We start from the raw sequence: 19,781 nt of genomic DNA, 5'->3' as shown, positions 1-19,781 counted from the left end.
TTATCATGTGACTGAACAGGCCAATTCTCAGCCCATCAGTCTTTGGGCATGTGGCAAGGCAGTGAGATCCAAAGGGCAGGATTTGCTTCATTTTCTTTCCTTGTCTGCCTCTCCACCTCATCATTGTGACTCAAAGCGTGATGCAGCTTTGTGGACAAGTTACATAAGAACATAAGAAATAGGAGCAGGAGTAGGCCATCTAGCCCTTCGAGCCTGCCCCGCCATTCAATAAGATCATGGCTGATCTGAAGTGGATCAGTTCCACATTCCCGCTCTCTCCCCATAACCCTTACTTCCCTTGTCTGTCAAAAACCTATCTACCTGTGATTTAAATATATTTAGCAAGGTAGCCTCCACCACTTCAACGGGCAGCAAATTCCAGAGATTCACCACCCTTTGAGTGAAGAAGTTCCTCCTCAACTCTGATCTAAACTGCCCTCCCCACTTATCTTGAGGCTGTGCCCTCTAGTCCTGCTATCCTTTCTAAACAGGAAGAATCTCTCTACCTCTACCCTATCCATCCCTTTCATTATCTTATACGTCTCTATAAGATCCCCCCTCATCCTTCTAAACTCCAACGAGTAAAGACCCAGTCTATTTAGTCTCTCTTCATAGTCCAACCCCCTCATCTCTAGTATCAGCCTAGTGAACCTCCTCTGCACTCCCTCCAAGGGCAAAATATCCTTGCGCAAGTGTACGAACATATATATGAATCAGGAGCAGGAGTAGGCCATTTGGCCCCTCAAGCTTGCTCTACCGTTCAATAAGATCATGGCTGATCTGATTGTAACCTCAATCCCGCATTCCTGCCCTATCACCACTAAACTTCCACCCACCCCTTGTTAATCAAGAATCTATCTAGTTCTACCTTAAAAATATTCAAAGATTCTATTTCCACTGCCTCTTGAAGATGGAGTTCTAGAGACTGTCAACCCTCCGTCAAGGGGAGGTGATAGCATAGTGGTATTGCCTCTGGAGTAGGAACCCAGGTAATGTTCTGGGGATCAGGGTTTGAATCCCACCATGGCAAATGGTGAAATTTGAATTCAATAAAAAAATCTGTAATCAAAAGTTTAATGATGACCATAAAACCTTTGTCGATTGTTGTAAAAACTGATCTGGTTCACGAATGGGAAGGAAATCTGCCATCCTTACCTGGTCTGACCTACATGTGACTCCAGGTCCACAGCAATGGGTTTGCCTCTGAAGTGACCTATAAGCTGCTCAGTTCGAGGGTAATTAATGATGGGCAACAAATGCTGGCCCAGGAATGAATAAGAACAAATAGAAAAAAATTGTCTTCGCCTACATCTTAAATGAGCAACTTTTTTTAATAAACAATGGTCCCTAGTTCTAGATTTTCTGACAAGAGGAAACATTCTCTCTCTATCCGTTCTGCCAATGGCCCCCAGAATCTTAAAGGTTTCAAACAAGTCACCTTTTCCCATCTAAACGCTAGCGGATATAAACCTAATCTCTACAACCTTTCCTCATGTCAACCCACCCGTTCCCAATGTTAGTCTCTAAAACCTTCTCTGAACTGCCTCTAACGCATTTACATCTTTCCTCAGATAAGGAGACCAGTGCTGTACACAATACTCCACATGTGGCCTCACCAATGCCCTGCTTTAGTAACCTACTCTCCTCACAATAAATAAGCTATAATATACTTCTGTACTCAGCAGAGCCACTGGGGCAGAGTAACCGCTGCCAGTTTGACACCCACCTGAGGCCTGGGATCAAGCAGGGACCCAGGCACAGGCGACCAATGACAGGGTGGGGGGGGCGGTGGTGGTGGCTCGGTCATTGGAGAGGGGGGTGGGCAGCAAGGGCAGGTTTGATGCCTCCTAACAGCTATCACCAACCCCCCCCCGCCCCCGCTTCCTGATGCTGGGACCCTCCCAGGTACTGAGTACCTTTGAACAAGGGAGCTTCCATTCCTAGGAGCCTGTGAGCAAACATGCCAGGGTTCGGTTGTGGTGTACCCTGCATGCCTAGCCCCCTAACCAGTGCCGGGCCTCAGTTGCGACTGGGCGGGAGGAACGTCAACAGACCTTCCTGCCATCGATTTAACTGAGGTGGAAGCGGAAAGCTGGCAGGGTCGTCTCTATCTGTCCCCCCCACCCCTCCACCAAACCTGCCCAGGAGGAGGGCACAATACGCTGCCGTGTGTCTGGATTGGCATTTTGCGCTAGCTTTTCTAAGGGATGGTGAGCACTTATTAAACAGCTGAAATGAAAGCAGAAAATCCTGGCAACATTCAACAAGTCATCTGCGGAGAACTAATGTTACACAACACTGACTTCGCATCAGAACACAGTGAAAGTTCTCCGACCAGAAACAGTGGCCGGAACCTTACCAACATTCACGCCGGTAGGATTTTCCCATCCTGCCGCAGTGAAGGGAGATTTGACTGCCCACTAAATTCTCCATCCTCGCTGCAGCAGGAGCGTGTCTTGAATGGTAGCTAGGATTGCGCACCATGTTGGAGACACGGTGGCACAATGGTTAGCACTGCTGCCTCACAGCGCCAGGGACAGGGGTTCAATTCCAGCCTTGTGTGACTGTATGTGTGGAGTTTGCATGTTCTCCCTGTGTCTGTGTGCGTTTGCTCTGGTTTCCTCCAAAGATGTGCATGTTAGGTTGATTAGCCTTGCTAAATTGCAAATTGTTAGGGGGGTTAGCAGGGTAAATAAGTGAAGTCATGAGGATAGAGCCCTGGGTGGGATTGTGGTTGACGCAGACTCGATGGGCCGAATGGCCTCCTTCGACACTGTCAGGTTTCTGTTATTCTATGTTCTCTCTGCTGATTCTGCCTATTCTGCTGAGTATTTCTAGTGTTTTTTGTGTGTTTTGTTTCCAGTTTCTGGCATCTACAGTCCTTGTGCTTGTGTTAAATGGTTTTGCAACACTTATTCATTTTTTAAAGAACAGCTATCAGCCATTTCTCAAGCTCTCTTCTCCAGTGTATCGTACAGTGTCCCCTCCTCAATGCACTGCACAGCCTGGGCTGACAATATGTTCCTCGCTGGTATGCTGTTCTGCCCTTCTTCAGCAGTGTGTTCCTCTTCAATACACTACACAACTTCTGTCCTGCAGTGCAATGCTCAGATTATCCTCTGGAGTGTGCCGCTGAGCAGTTTAAAAAGCACCCTGTTGCGATAAAATACATTTTTGTTTTGATCTTTGGGCTTCTATTTTGCTGGTTCTTTTTGAAATGATATTTTGTCGTGCCAAATGTGCCTTAAAAAACATCCACATGCAAGCTAAAAATTTTGTTTCTTTCCTTTACAGCTTCAAAGAAGGTGGCCCCCATAGCACCCAAAATCCCATTTGACCAGTCAACTGGCCAGCCTTCCCCTGCAAGCCTTTCTCCCACACCTCCAAGCACTCCCTCGCCATATGCTGCAAACTACCCTCAATCCTACACCTTGCCATCAAGCCAAACACCCCCAGCCGCACCATCCCTGTCATCTCCCCCATCCCAAACAAGCACTTTAACTAAGTCTCGACCCACACTCAAGCCTAGACAAAGACCCACCCTCCCACCTCCGCAGCCTCCAACAACAGGCCTTTCTGGGTCTAGCCCACAGCCTCTGGACCATACAATTTTAGACAACCTCTCAGCTGGAGAAAGCATGTCTACAGGTAGGAGCTTGCCTTAATTTACCAATCATTACAGAGGAGGATACAGAATCACGCTAACATGTTGCATTGCATTGTAAATCAATGGATTTAAGTATTATTAAATTATTCAGTTTGGAATTATAAGATCAGTGAAATGAATTTGAATTCTTGTTTTACAAGTTGTTTAAAATATTCTGTGGATTCAAAATCATACAGTTTCTTTATTTCACTCCCAGAATGTAGACATCACTGGAAATCTGGCATTTATCACTTATCATGTATTGCCCTGAGAAGGCAATGACGGATCCCCTTTTTGGACCACTCCTTGTGGTTTGGTGCAGCTGTATAACTTGCTCAGCCACTTCCGTGGGCAGACAGCCAGAGTGGCCAAAGAGAGCACCATTCATCCCCAAAAAGACATTGGATAATTCATTGGGTCGTTATGACGATTACAGTAATTTTTAACTGATTATTTTTTTTTCCATTTTTTAAAAACCTGAATATATGTTCCTCAAATTGCTGCAATAGGCTTTGAACTCAGTTTCTCTGGATTATTAAAAGTTTTAAGTTTATTTATCTGTGGCACAAGGAAGCTTACATTAACACTGTAATGAAGTTACTGTGACAATCCCCTTGTCGCCACACTCCGGCACCTGTTCGGGCACACTGAGGGAGAGTTTAGCATGGCCAATGCACCTAACCAGCACGTCTTTCAAATTGTGGGAGGAAACCAGAGCACCTGGAGGAAACCCACGCAGACAGGGGGTGAATGTGCAAACTGCACACAGACGGTGAGCTAAGCTGGGAATCAAACCCGGGTCCCTGGAATTGTGAAGCAGCAGTGCTAATCACTGTGCACCCCCCCCCACCCTCCCCCATGTTGGTCTATAACGTAACCACTACATTACCATACCTGGTAGTTCAACATTCGGCAAGATTGATTTGCTCCCTGATACTATCTAATAGTATTGATCAGAGTCCATTTTCAGACAGGTCGCCAGACAAAGCCTCTGATGATAATCAAATGTTGTACAACCATATTAAAAAAAACTGGTGCACCTTGTGTTCCTCTAATGACTTTATACTGGCTGATTGGAGCAATATTGGTGGCCATTGTAAAGTAGCTCCATCTGATGGCCTAATCTCCCAAGCATAGAAAATATCTTTGACCAATGACCAAATTTCATGGCACAATTTGGAGGAAAATATAAATTAAATGAATTTTTTAAAAAAAGATTAAAATCAAACTTCAGAGTGTGTATTTCTACCAGTTCTTACTGTTCAAATATTGTGGTATAAAAGGATGAAACAAGAATTCAAATGCATGATTTGAACCATGGTCATATTTGGCCACGTAATCTTAAAATAAGCAAAGTTTAATGGTTGGATATTGCCCTTAAGAAACACAGCACTTTTCATTGAACAGTCCACGTAGTGAATCTCTCACAATTACTTTATTTCCATAACCTGTTCTATGCTCTACTGGAATTGAAGAGCTACCTCAAAAAATAATGGGTCAGGAATTTCAACCCATGTCCAAGGTGACTAGGGAGCTCTCTGATTTATAGTGTAGGGCACATTTTCACTTTCACAGGCTTATATCTTCAATTATCCATCATAGTCCAATTCCTTCATCACCATACCTTCCTCAATAGCTGAAAATTATTTTAAAAAACAATGAGCCAGACTCCATACTGTTGGTATCTATAGAGAATGGAACCAATTAGACACAAGATCATTTCCAAAGGCAAGCCCAGTTTCTGATTACAGCGTCACCTGGGATGGCTGACCAACATTACATCCTGGGACTCTTGCAGAGATGACCTTGCACATCATTAAAAGGCAATTTCAGTGTTGCGGCGACACCACGTTGCCAATCACTGCCCGCTAAATTCGCCGCCATGTGAAATAATTACATCTTACCAATGGCTCACTTAGCAATGTAAATGTGCCATAATGAATACTGGCAATTTCAGAAAATTTTTCCGGTGGAGAGAGTTAGGGAAAATGGGACCCTTTAAGAGGCATCGCAAGGCAGTGTCTTTCTTTAATTGGCTGATCCATTACTGATTGCCGGTATTGATTTGTTCTAGCGATAAATCCATTTCAAACACCGCTGGTTCAGCTTTTTGAGAAGCAATTGGTGAAAATATGTTGAAACCGGTGAAAATCAAATTGGAAGGCTAAGCATCTCTTTCACTGTTCTTTGATTTTGGGGGAAGAATGCTTCTTCTACCCACTGATAACAGCCTTCGCGATGACCATGAAGTGTGTATTTCTGATCAGTTGGAATGCGAGGTGTAGAGATGCAGCATTAATACGCTATAAAGTACTTAACACAACTCCAGTAATGGGGCTGAACACCCCTTTGGTTAAAGCACCTGATGGATCTGATACCCAATTCATTGACATTGTCATTGACCAACCTGTCCCAAAATTCAGTCATCAGTACTGCAAGAATAAGATGCATGGTTACCAGATATCATTCTGTGAAATTCAATTGTGAGAAATTGGAAACAATTAAGCAATTTCCCAATAAGTAAAAAACGCTTTGGACCAGTGTTCGTATTTCCCAGTTTTTAGCAGTTCTTTCCTCCTGGGTTGGAAGAATATTAATATTACAATTAACACTTTCAAAAGATATTTACACCAGGTCAATTATCTTTTGACGCCCCAAAAAATGCCAACTCTATTTTGGTGGTGTGGACAGCCACATAGTGATTAAAAGCATATGGGGTGGGATTTTCCGGCCTCACTCGTCCCGAAACCATAAAATCCCACCCAAGGTCAACAGACCTTTCCATGTCTGCCCCTCATCGGCTCCAATACCCGTGGCAGGCAGGACAGTAAAGTTCTAGCCTACATTTTACACTGGAATCTGATTTGACGTTTTAAAGAGATTGGGAGGATCAGGACTCTACGAGAATCAGTACATTTTTGTCCCCCGCTGGAAAAAGGAGGGATTCTAGTTTTGTTGCAGATCCGTTAACTCCCAACAAGTCACTTAAAAGCCAAATAATTTAACCAACTCTACCAATTTTACTTCTGTTCTGTCAGATTTGCCATGGCACAATTAGCTCAATGTTTCATCCTGTACTTGAGAGATTACTGCCCGATTCACTAGTCAGAAGATTGCAGGACACACAGAAGGTGTTCATTTACCTGCCATGAAATGGCAAGCATCCCACTAAAAGTGAAATTTGAGTAAATTAGTAGAATTTGTTCACAAATCAGTTTGCTCGCTGATTTAATTCCAGTCTCCTCAAAATGATATGGACGTGTGAAAGCATTGATAAAGCTTCTGATAGTCATCATTTTAATGGAACACTCATTCACTGATCTTGTGGTAGTTTGTTTCTGTTGAAATGTTTTGTACTGTCATAATGATCTCAATTTTAAACTTGAAGTTCAGCACCGTGCCCAAGATTATATGCAAATGTTTCCAGACCATTCCAGTTTATTTCACCTCGCCCCCATTGATTTCCCTTCCTCACCCAGTTTGTAATTATTTTTGACAGTGATACCAAAGCAACAAGAGAGTGCAGATTACCATTTAGCCTCAAGACTGTTCAGGGTTTAAATACGTTGCAATTTACAACCTCATTTTCGTGAATGGAATTTAGTAGTTTGCCAGAGTTTTTGTCCCGAATTATTCCCCCTCTTCCTCATTGATAGACTTTATATAAAAAAGTAATTATTTCTCTTGTTTAGGTCTCTACGTCAACAAGGGGAGTACCACAGTTTTCTGCCAATGCTGATCTCTAGCCAGTAGAGTTCTCTGGCCAGTGCAATTCTCTCATTGCCCTGTGCAGTTCTCTATTTATGATGTGGAGATGCCGGCGTTGGACTGGGGTGGGCACAATAAGAAGTCTCACAACACCAGGTTAAAATCCAACAGGTTTATTTGGTAGCGCAAAGCTTTTGGAGCGCTGACCCTTCATCAGGTTCTCTAATTAGCCAGTTTGGATTGGCCAGTACAGTTCTCTAATGGGGCAGTGCTGCTCTCTAATTATAGAATCAGAGAATCCAACAGTGCAGATGGAGGCTATTCAGCCCATCAAGTCTGCACTGACCACAATCCCACCCATGCCCTATCCCTATAACCCCAGTTATCTACTCTCCTAATCCCCCTGACACTAAGGGGCAATTTACCACAGCCAATCAACCTAACCTGCACATCTTTGGAGTGTGGGAGGAAACCCATAAAGGGAGATCGTGCAAACTTTGCACAGACAGTCACCTGAGGCTGAAGTTGGACGTGACCCCCTCGCACTGTGCTAACCACTCTACTACCCTGCCACCAGTGCAGTTCTCTAATTCATAGAATCATAGAAACATAGAATCCTACATTGCAGAAGGAGGCCATTTGGCTCATTGAGTCTGCACCGACCACAATCCCACTTAAGTCCTATCCCCAAACGCATGCTAGTCCCCCTGACATGAAGGGGCAATTTGGCATGGCCAATCCACCTAACCCGCACATCTTTAGATTGTGGGAGGAAACATAAGAACTAGGAGCAGGAATAGGCCATCTGGCCCCTCGAGCCTGCTCTGCCATTCAATAAGACCATGGCTGATCTTTTCGTTGACTCAGCCCCACTTACCCACCTGCTCACCATAACCCTTAATTCCTTTACTGTTTAAAAATTTATCTATCCCTTACCTTAAAAACATTCAATGAGGTAGCCTCAACTGCTTCACTGGGCAGGGTATTCCACAGATTCACTGGAGCACCTGGAGGAAACCCACGCAGACATGGGGAGAATGTACAGATTCCAAGCCAGGAATTGAACCCAGGTCCCTGACACTGTGAGGCAGCAGTGCTTACCACTGTGCTACTGTGCCTCCTAATTGGCCAGTGTTGTTCCCTGCTTAGCCTGTGCTAATTGGCCCTCTAACTGGTCAATGTGGCCCGAGCTTGTTCTCTGAAATTTGCCTACCTCGTCAGCAGCTGCCAAAACGTGTTCTCTGTCTTCGGGAGCACAGTTGAGTATGTCCTTGTCGGTCATTCTCAGATTATGTTTCCCATTTCTGTGTTGCAGCAATTTGCCTAATCTTAGACTGATCAGTCCAAATGGAATTATCAAAGAGGAAAAAATTCATGAAGAATTGTTACCTGGAAAATCAGATTATACCAGTCAGTAGATAGAACTTCTCACATCAATAAACAGTGACCTGTTTCAAACGGCTGTTTTTGTTTTGGGTCATGGTGAGAGATACAGGAGGGATGTCCGAGGTAGATTCTTCACTCAGAGAGTGGTTGGGGTGTGGAATACACTGCCTGCTGTGGTAGTGGATTCGGACACTTTAGGAACTTTCAAGCAGTTATTGGATAGGCACATGGAGCAGACCAGAATGATAGGCAGTGGGATAGCTTGATCTTGGGTTTGGACATAGCTCGGCACAACATTGAGGGCCCAAGGGCCTATACTGTGCTGTTCTATGTTCTATATTTTAGGTGCCTAGATTTTTATTAAATTTAAAAAGCTGAAGCCATTTTTAAGAAGTGCCCACCCTATAGTTTTCTGCATCTATCATGTTGTTAAATAGAAAAGTTGAGTTCAGTCGAGCGTTTATCAGTTATCCATTTTTAAAGCCTCTAGAGACACTTGCATTGTTCCCTTTACTCCTTCCAAGCAAGTCGAACAGCAGTGGCATTTCCAGTATATCCATGCAGTTCACAAATGTGGCTGCAAAATAAGTTATAATTTTAATAACCCACAGACAGGCAAAAATGATTGGCTCTTGCCTCTGATTCTTTACTGAGTCTACGTTCACGACCAATCTGATTTAACTTCAGTAGTGGCTAACTAATGAATCATTTGACTTGATAGACAGCGAAGATGGATAAAATGATGAATGGGATAGAAAAAGATGGATCCTGAACACAGTTAACCCATGAACGTGGGAGGGGACAGCAAAAATTCAATCTAATATTAGGCAAATTTGAAATTATCTCAGCTTTCACGCGGACGGTAAGCTATGTTATTATGATTTGCATTGGCATCCAGCTTAGAGTCTTTTAAGAGTGTTGCCATTTGACATGAAATATAAGCAAAAGTAAAATGCCAATGGAATTAGAGAAGTGTGAGGGAGGCAGAGAGTATTTTGATTTGATTTATTATTGTCACATGCACTGGGATACAGTGAAAAATATTGTTCCTTGCGTGCTATATAGGCAAAACGTACTGTTCATAAAATAGATAGGGGAAAGGGATAGAGTGCAGAATATAGTGTGTAGCTATAGGTAGGGTGCAAAAGGGGCAATTTGAAAGACTTAAAAGCCAGATTTAGAAGCACAGAACATTATAAAAAATGAAATTAGAGGGTACGCTGGGGACAGCTCACAAGAAGTCACCTTTCTCCGGCGCCATTTTTTTTTAAGGTGATCGCTAATCGATTGCAGTAATGTCATCACTGTGTTAAATGCATTACAAAAATAATATTGAATAAGTAGAACAAACTTCTCCCCTAAATCGTTGCTGGCTCGATGCAAGTGGAACTCCCTAACTAAACAGCCTGTCAGCATTAATTGCCTTTTCTTACATTAGAGTTCCCGCTTGGCAATGTCACCAGTGGACCCCAACATGCATTAGATGGTAACCCAATGAGAGGCAGCACTGTCAGTCTGGAAGTGGAGGGCAGCAAGTAGATCAGAAACATTTGCATATAATCTTTAAAATTGAAGGATAAATTGGAAAATATGAATCTGTTTTAGTTGATAACATTTCACACAAGCTTTTACACGTATACTATGTTTTTTCAGTTATTGCATTTCATTATTCCATGTTAATTTGACTGTAGTTTACATGTTTCTTACCTAAATGGACAGTTAATTTCTTGTGTGTGTTACATTTCAACTTTGTGTGATTGATATAAATATTCTTTTCAAGTGTGGAATTTCTCGGATTATCGTTTTCAAAACTCTGAACAATTTTTCTATGATGTTTTTTTTTCCCTTTTGGGTGCCTATGTTTCATACTTGCAGCTGTTTGACCAGAATGAGTCTGTATTGGCTAAGTGTGAGGGGGAATTTAGGGTAAGCTGGAGCAACAACTTCCCCTCTGGCACTTCAGCTAACTCTGGAACTCCTTCAGTTGCTATTTGTATGTCACCACTAACTCATCTGAACTGGCCTTTGCATGAGACTGAAGCAAAGTTGCATGGCTTGTTGTTGGCACAGAATTCACAAATGTTTAATTCGTGACTCTTGCTCTTTTTTTTAAACGTCCTTATTGTCTGCCCCTTATAACCATGTAATGTACTTGAATGAATCTTTTTGATCCCATGGCTTCAGCAATTCAATGTAACTTGCTTTATTTGTATGAAATATTTGCCCTCTTCCATTTCATTATTATTATTTTTAAGGGATGTCATGATATTCCAGTGTGAGGATAATATCCAGCAAGCCACCATGATACTGTGTATTCTCCATATTCTGAACAGGACTTCAAGTTTACCAAAGCTTGCATCTCCCCCGCAGAGAAATTTAAACCCTGCGTATCATTCTATTTGAACCAAAACACAAAAGAAGAAATAAAAGTGGTTAATTATCTTAACACAAAGCAGGGTTATAAAAAGGACATGTGTGACAAAACATTTTGGCTCTGTTTAAGGCTAGAATTGCATACTCTGACGAGAGTTTACTGTTTGTACGCTCACCAACTCGGAAAGTAAGTGGGTGGCAAAAAGCAAGCTCCCCGTGCTCAGAAGTTAAAACTTCAGCCTTCATTGATATTCGAGACTGTGCTTACATTGAGACTTAATAGGATCTCTCAACAACTGCACTGGCATCACCAGATGCATTTACACAGACACACTTTAAAAACGAACACCAAGTTTGGTGCAGACGCAATCTATGTTGAAATAATTTTTAATATAAAACGTCTGTTAATAACTGAGTTATGAATTCCATACAGCACAGCTGATCATTTTATGAGGCACCGTGACTACATTCTGTAGCTGTAGTTTGTAGTTTCTTATTCATTTCACTGTTCTTTGCTGTGCAGTATCATTGTACATTAAAGATACAGAGATAATGAAGAGTTCACAAACTTAATATGGTGCCAATGACTACAGGAGTCATTCAGCAAAAAGGTTACACGTTAACATGTAAAATGCAGATTACACTTTTAAATCCAATTCTGTTATCAATTTAGCTTTTATTTTGTTGCTGATAGGAGCATTTGTGTTCTGTTGTGTGTGTTTGAGTGCAAGAATTGAAATAAGTAAAATAAATCGAGTGATACACATCAAATCAAATTGCCCAGCCATTTTCTCCAGTTACAGATTTGAAAGGGGATCTCAAGGCAGGAAGGAAGTACAAAGTCTAGAATCGCATGGTGAAATGTGGACTGTGGCTTAGATAGAATCATAGAACCCCTGCAGTGCAGAAGGATTCAGCCTATCGAGCCTGCACCGACTCTTCAAAAGAGCAACTTGCCCAAGCCCACAACTCTACCCTATCCTCATAATTCCGTGCATTTACCAGGTTAATCCACATAACCTACATGTCTTTGGGCACTAAGGGGCCATTTGGTATGGCCGATCAACCTAACCTGCACATCTTTGGACACTAAGGGTCAATTTAACATGGCCAATCCACCTAACCCGCACATCTTTGGCTGTGGGAGGAAACTGGAGCACCCGGAGGAAACCCACACAGACACGGGGAGCATGTGCACACCCCACACAGACAGTGACCCCAGAGCTGGAATTGAACCTGGGTCCCTGGTACTGTGAGGTAACAGTGCTAACCACTGTGTCAACATGCCACCCCTTACTAATGAGCCATCCCCATCAAGCAATAGTATATTGTGTTAAGCAGAATTGACCAGAAAACAAGCAAAGACTGGAACAAGATGCCAGAGGTGCACAACAAGAAGGCAGCTCACCACTACCTTCTCAAGGGCAACTAGGGATGGGAAATAAATGCTGGCTGGCCAGTGACACCCATATCCCACAAATGGATAAAAAAAGTTGATCAGTATTTGAAAGAGAAAGGTTAATGTTTCAGGCGTGGCACTCCATCAGAATTCCTTAGTTCTGAGAAAAGACCAGCGCTGAATATTGGCCTGTTAATTTATTTCAGCTACTGATTGACCTGCTGGGCAATTTCCAGCTCTCTTGTGTTTATTTCAGCTGGTTAATAAAGACTTCAGGTCCATGGATTTCTAAATAGAATTCTAAACAGAGTACACAGCCAAGGAATTTGGATTAATCCTTTGTAAATTGCCGGTTAGCCCTAAGCTGGAGTACTGTGTCATACTCTGGGCACGGCACTTTCAACTCATTGGCGAAGGTGCAGAGGAGAATATCTAGAATGGAAACCTGGATGGGAGAGCTTCAATTACCTTGAATGATTGGAAAAGCCATGATGTGGAGATGCCAGCATTGGACTGGGATGGGCACAGTAAGAAGTCTCACAACACCAGGTTAAAGTCCAACAGGTTTATTTGGTAGCACGAGCTTTCAGGGTGTTGTTCCTTCATAAAGTGAGCAAAGAGTTGTATTCACAAACAGCGCATACATAGACACAGACTCAATTTAGAAGATAATGGTTAGAATGTGACTCTTTACAGATAATCGAGTCTTTACAGGTGCAGGCAATGTGAGTAGACAGAGGGTTAAGCACAGGTTAAAGAGATGTGAATTGTCTCCAGCCAGGACACACGACAACGCAGGAATGCCAAGCGAAAACTGATAGCCAAGTTCCGCACACATGAGGACAGTCACAACTATCTGTAACCGCCACGACTTTCCTGGGCTTGCAAAATGTCAGTAACTGTCCTGGCTGGAGACAATTCACACCTATTTAACCTGTGCTTAACCCTCTCTCCACTTACACTGTCTGTACCTATAAAAACTTGATTACCTGCAAAGACTCGCATTCCAACCATTATCTTGTAAATTGAGTCTGTGTTTGTATATGCCCTGTTTGTGAACACAACTCCTCACTCACCTGAAGAAGAAGCGACACTCCAAAAGTTTGTGCTACCAAATAAACCTGTTGGACTTTAACCTGGTGTTGTGAGACTTCTTACTAGACTGGAGAAACCAAGGCTGTCTACCTTTGAGTTGAGAACAATAAGGCAAAATTCAAGAGAGATGTTCAAAATCATGAAGGGTTTTATTAGAGTAATATGGGAAAACTGTTCCCACCAACCTAAAGGTTAATAAGCGGAGGACACAGATTTAAGGGAATTTGCAAAAGAGCTGGAGGTGAGTTGCAGAGATTTATATTTATTAGTTAACTAATAGCTATCAATTATTCTGACCTGGATTCCACTACCTGAAAAGGCGGTGGAAGCACTTTAAATTGTTACATTCAAAGGGTAATTGGATGAATACTAGAACTTGGCAAGGATATGAGAAAATAATCAGCTAGACTAATTGGATAATCCTTTCAAAGTGTCGACACAAGGCGTGACAGACCAAATACCCTCCTCCTGTGTCGTAAGATTTTATATTTCTGGGATTTTAGAAAATTATTTAAAGAATGCTGGTGAAAAATATAGCGAAAGTTTCTACATTTCACTAAATTTGTTAAAGGTGCAGTTAACAGATTTCATTGGGAACATGAAAATCCAACAATGGTCAACCTGCAGCGGTGTAGCAGGATGTAATGGGACCTGATTTCTACTTGAGAACATTGCCTAGGTCACAATCCACCTTAGCCCACCTTCCTTAATGGTTGAGATGCTGTGCACAAACAGGACTGTACATGACTGAGACATTGCACTGTAAACCGACACACAAAGAACAACAAAATTGATATTTATCTACATTAAACTTTCTCAGCTACGAAGCAGCAAAAGGACAGAACTGGCAGGATCTAAAGCCAGGGACAAAACGCTAAAAGAACCAAGAATCAGTTGTCAGATAACCATATTGTGGCATCCCTATTATTTGTCACAAGCTAATGGCACTAACAAGGATGTTTGATGGAATGACATTTTTTTAAAGTATATATATTTGTATGTGCTATAATGGTAAAATTGTATCGTTGCTAATGAATCATTTCCTTTCACTGCTTGCAGATATTGACAATCCAGATCCCTCTTTTGTACAGTCAGTGGACCTTCATGACGCACTCTACACTGAATCTTCAGACCAAATTTGCACAAACTCTGGGGCAGACTGTAGGATAAGAGCAGATTCTGATGGGGAGTCAGAAAGTACTGTCCTATGACGAAAGAACACTCCCATTTGTGTGGCTCAAGCTGTACATATATTACATCTACAGGATGGTAGATAAGTGGGCATCTCTCCACATAGCCGCAAAGAAAGCTGCTTCCCTTGATGACGGGAATGGAATTCTATAAGAGAAAAATGTTGCTTTGGTTTGAATGTGTTTGGTCAGCCCTTTAAAACACTGTTCTGTTGTCTGTGAATCAATTTTTTTTTACTTTTTATTTAGCCTTGCCAAAATGATTTTTTCAATAAAGAACTTGGCCTTTCAACCTACTACTTAATTTGATTTATATATTTTCATAATGTATAATAATGGCATATTGTACAATGATATTTTCACACACACATGAAAATCAGCATTTATGTATCTTCTTTACAAGGAGATGGTCTTTCTGGGACAGTGATTTGAGTTTCTGTATCTGGCGAAACTTCTGATTCTACAGTGAGAATGGATCCCACAACTAGGAGGTCAGAGTCTTGTGTTTGTAAATCTTCCCATTGACAGGAGGAACGCCCTTTCTGATAGACACTGGAATGAGCTCCATCCTTAGAGTAAGCAGAAAGGTGGGCCAGAAAGAAAATTGTAGATTAACGCACGGTATGGAAATTATCAAAAGAAAATCTTCATTGTCCGACAGACGGAGAAGGTAAACTCAGGATTAAGTCGACAAGCACTGTTGGTGAGAGAATTAACCGTTCTAATGTGTACCCGTGGCAACAGCCAGTCAAAGATTTTGACCCCCTAGAGTTTTACAGAATCGCAAACTAAATCCAATTCTAAAGTAGCTGTTCACAAAATGAAAACCCCAGACTATATTTCCGATGTAATATAAGTGATCATAGAAAATATAATTTTGCGTTCCATTGTACACATCCTAGTACTTGTCTGTTTATACAGTTCAAAGGAGAAATGTGCTAAACACAGTGATATCGTTTCAATTTGTATGATACATGCACAAGAGTCTGGCAATTGCCAATCCTTCTGAAAGTTTAGCCAGAAAAAAAGGGACGAAAGTTGTCAGTATTGTACTTTTTTTAAAACAGAAAAGTCTGTTTGTGGATGGTGACTATTACAATGGATTGTTGTGGCTGTAAAAGCTTACTTGTTATCATGCCAGAATACCTTGTATGAATAGAATTTAATTAATGTCTCTGTAAATGTTGTATTAAAATATACTGTGTATTTAAGGGAAAAGGGCGAGACTGGCGACTAGTTATGTGGCTATTGTCTTCGTAATGTACAGGACTGAAAACATTGCCCCGTGCAGTGACCTATTTTAAATGATCATAGAGTGTAGAGTTATGGGAGAACATAATATATCTGTTATATAAACACTTGTTTCATGCATTATGTTTCACTTGAAAATATATTATAATTATAGTGCTTTACGATAAACACTCCTTGAAATTAGAGGGTTTAGTGGCTATGTCTGAGAAATAAACTAGTGCTGACTCCCTCATCTGTGGTCTCTTGTCTAAAACCTGGAGAAAAAACTGAACTGAAAATAAATGAAATATTACAAAATGTAGAGCAGACTTGGTGTGTCATAGAAAAAAATGTTACAGTTTCATATCAGCAAAAAAATAAAATGTACACATTTTGACAAAATATGAAACATTCCCGTCATTATGTAAATGTGTGGCTATGTGTAATGGATGACAATGGATACAATTTTTTTTTCTTAAGGCCATGATCCCTTGTAGGACCCAGAGATTAATACTGTAAGGTGCAAACCCTTTCATCAGTCTGAAAATTTATGGGTGTCATTATCCAGGACAACCCTTCTGCCACAAGGTGGAAGCAGAGATAGCTGTTGTGTTGCTGTGTGCATTACAATGGAACTAGATTTCAGCTCTGTCCTCAGAGAAACTTCAAGGACGGGATTCTCCAACTTTGCCCGCAGCTGTGATTTTCCAGTCCCACTGCAGTGAACGGAGATTTGGCTGAGTACCAAATTATCTGTTCTCGCTGGCAGCGATGGCAGAGCAAGAATCATAGAATCCCTACAGTGCAAAGGAGGCCATTCAGCCTATCGAATCTGCACCAACAACAATCCTACCCCAGGTCCTATCTCCATAATCCCAGATATTTACCCTGCTATTCCCTCTACGCATTCCAAGACAGTAAGGGCCAATTTAGCATAGCCAATCCACCTAACCCTTACATCTTTGGACTATGGGAGGAAACCCATACAGACATGGGGAGCATGTGCAGACTCCACACAGACAGTGACCCAAGCCATGAATTGAGAATGGCCAGAGAATTCCAGTCCAAATCATAGGATAACGCTGAATGTCTTGCAATAGGACACACACAACAGTGATTTCTTTCAAGTTGATGGCTGAGGGTCTCTGGACCAATATCTTTCATTGTAGGTGACTAATATATTCTCCTTAATGAAATGATTGATATTCCTAAGATCTAAGGTAGCTTTAGTCCTTGTCCTTTAGAAAGTGAACAATAAACAAGGGCGGCATGGTAGCACAGTGGTTAGCACTGCTGCTTCACAGCTCCAGGGTCCTGCGTTCGAATGCCTGTTCGGGTCACTGTCTGTGTGGAGTTTGCACATTCTCCTCATGTCTGCATGGGTTTCCTCTCACAGTCCAAAGATGTATGGGTTATGTTGATTGGCCATGCTAAGAAATTCCCCCTTAATAGCCAGGGATGTGTAGGTTAGAGGGATTCGTGGGTGGGATATGGGGCGTAGGGCCTAGATGGGATTGTGTTTGGTGCAGACTCGATGGGCCGAAGGGCCTCTTTCTGCACTGTAGGATTCTATGATAATGAAATAAAATTGCTGACTAACTGACCCTGAGGTAACTCCTCAGTTTTTGTCAACGCGCCCAAAACACACAGTTGTCTTATTCTCTGGTGAGGGTCAATTGCTCTGGCTGGATTACTTTTTAATTTATCCACAGAATGTGGCCACATCTTCAGCTTTTGCTCACCTCTAATTACCTGTGAGTCTAGATCTAGATTTTCCATCAGTTGAATGAGTAGAGGAAATAAAACTCCACACTGAGATTCACAGTGGAATCATTGTTGTGTGCCCTTTGCTCAACACTCATCAGCAACTCACCAAACCTGGTACTTCCAACACTTTGAGAAAACAAGAGCAGTTCAAAGCCTTTTTTGATACATTAAAAATCTCATTTCTGACTCTAGATTGATTTTACTTTGGTTCAAAGTCTGGTTATTGGGCTTTTCTCAGTAATTCAGCATTTTGTGACCAATTTCTCACATACTGACCTCTTGGTTTCCTGTCAACAATTACTGCCTGGAAGTCAGGCATTTCTCAGGGAACTAGATTTGCCTTAGAACCACAGGACCCAAAACTCACATTGTTTATCCAGCAGTAAGGATCCTCTAGTAGCAAGTAACAACAAACAAAGAACCAACTTCACAAATAAATCCAACGTATAGGTTTAATGACGATTCTTCGGTACCATACCATGCCCTGGGCCACAAGTGTTTTGCCCCCGCAATCCCCATTCTGCTTCCTATCCCTATCAAGTCAGGTGGTTAGCTGACCGCCACAGCATGTTGTCATTGGCTACGTTGTAAGAACATGGACCTGTCACTTACCACATTAAAGCTGAGAGAACCATGCAGATTCGCATCACTGCTTTCTTTGATTGAAGAACAGGAACTTTGGCTGAACCCCGCCCCCACCCCCACCCCCCACCCCGCCCCACCCCCCCGCCCAACATCCAAAAACTGTGATATGAATGGAATTAAAGAGGAACATGGCTCAGTCTGTCTACCCAGCACCCTGTCAAATGGTTTTGAGTCACAAATGACTATTACAATTTTAAGAGGAATGAATGGTGACATTTTCTTATTGTTGGGCTGATTCTGCAATTCCGCTTTACCATTTGTGTTGAAACTGTACGGTTCTTTTATGAAGCTGTTCAATGTATGAATAATCTACATGTTCTAAGGATATGTAATAAAAATATATCAACCATCTGGATTAATGAAGGCATGCTGCTAAAATTTGCAAATTGAAATTGTTCAGCCAGTTAATTTAGATTTGAACAGACACACACATCGGTGCTCCTTCTTCAGCCAGAGTGGGAAATTGTCACAGTGTTTCACAGTACTGATTCATCCATCCATTCTATATTGAACCCAAGTCAATATGGTGGCATAATGGTTCGCACTGCTGTTTCATAAGGCCAGGGACCTGGGTTTGATTCCTGGCTTGGGTAACTGTGTGAAGTCTGCATGTGCTTCCTCGGGGTGCTCTAGTCCCACAGCCCAAAAGACATGCTGGTTAGGGGCGTTGGCCATGCTAAATTCTCCCTGTGTACCCAAACAGGTGAAACTAGGGGATTTTCACAGTAACTTTATTGCAGTGCTAATTTGAGCCTACTTCTGACAATAATAAATGAACTTTAAAAAACTTTATTCGATGTGATATATAATGTGGGCAGTGTGTCTGCCAACACCATTGAAGCCTTCTGTGTCTGGTGGGCACCGTAGGGACTGGGGTGTTTAACTGACCCTCTTAATCACATTTTGGTTTGATGTTTAAAGTTTCCTTTGCAATTTGTTTTTGATTGACGCAGTGTTCCTTTAAGGGACTGCTTTTTGATTTATCCCTTGGTTTATTTAATTCAGTTTAACTTGTTTAGCACAAAATAGTATAATGTCAACAAATGGCACAGAAAAGGGTACTTCTTGTAGAATCCATAGTCTGCCACATGCTGAAATTCAACTTGATGCCCACAACATGTAGTGATATTGCAAATATCCTTCCAGCTCCAAGTCAGTAAGTGACACTGCATCCTACCTAAAACCAAAGCCTGATGGTAGCAAATGTCCATCTTCCCTTCCCTTTAACCTTGCCATCACTTGAATGCCCAATCCTGTTGGCTGTTCTATTTACTTTCATAAGGTACAATATATCAATGTCAATATTGTCAGCCTTAAAGAGTTCAATTTTGTTAAGAATTGG

General features: G+C 41.9%; 1 protein-coding gene across 9 annotated transcripts in view; it reads left to right on the top strand.

The window, feature by feature from the left end:
- Nucleotides 1-16,540, top strand: part of LOC145356355 (rho GTPase-activating protein 44-like) — a 314,302-nt gene extending 297,762 nt beyond the window's left edge. For 7 of the 9 annotated variants that reach the window (XM_080209018.1, XM_080209013.1, XM_080209011.1 and 4 more), the window contains 2 exons: nucleotides 3,295-3,648; nucleotides 14,667-16,540. In XM_080209018.1, the coding sequence (XP_080065144.1) occupies nucleotides 3,295-3,648; nucleotides 14,667-14,818 (506 nt within the window). In that variant the 3' untranslated portion in view covers nucleotides 14,819-16,540. Of the gene's footprint in view, nucleotides 1-3,294; nucleotides 3,649-10,615; nucleotides 10,667-14,666 lie in introns of all 9 variants that reach the window. The other 2 variants (XM_080209012.1, XM_080209014.1) reach the window with 2 other exon arrangements.
- Nucleotides 16,541-19,781: the final 3,241 nt, after the last annotated feature.

This window comes from Carcharhinus amblyrhynchos, chromosome 21, assembly GCF_965287045.1.
Source record: "Carcharhinus amblyrhynchos chromosome 21, sCarAmb.v2.hapA, whole genome shotgun sequence".
Lineage (NCBI taxonomy): Eukaryota > Metazoa > Chordata > Chondrichthyes > Carcharhiniformes > Carcharhinidae > Carcharhinus > Carcharhinus amblyrhynchos.
This window is presented reverse-complemented; position numbering and strand designations above follow the sequence as displayed.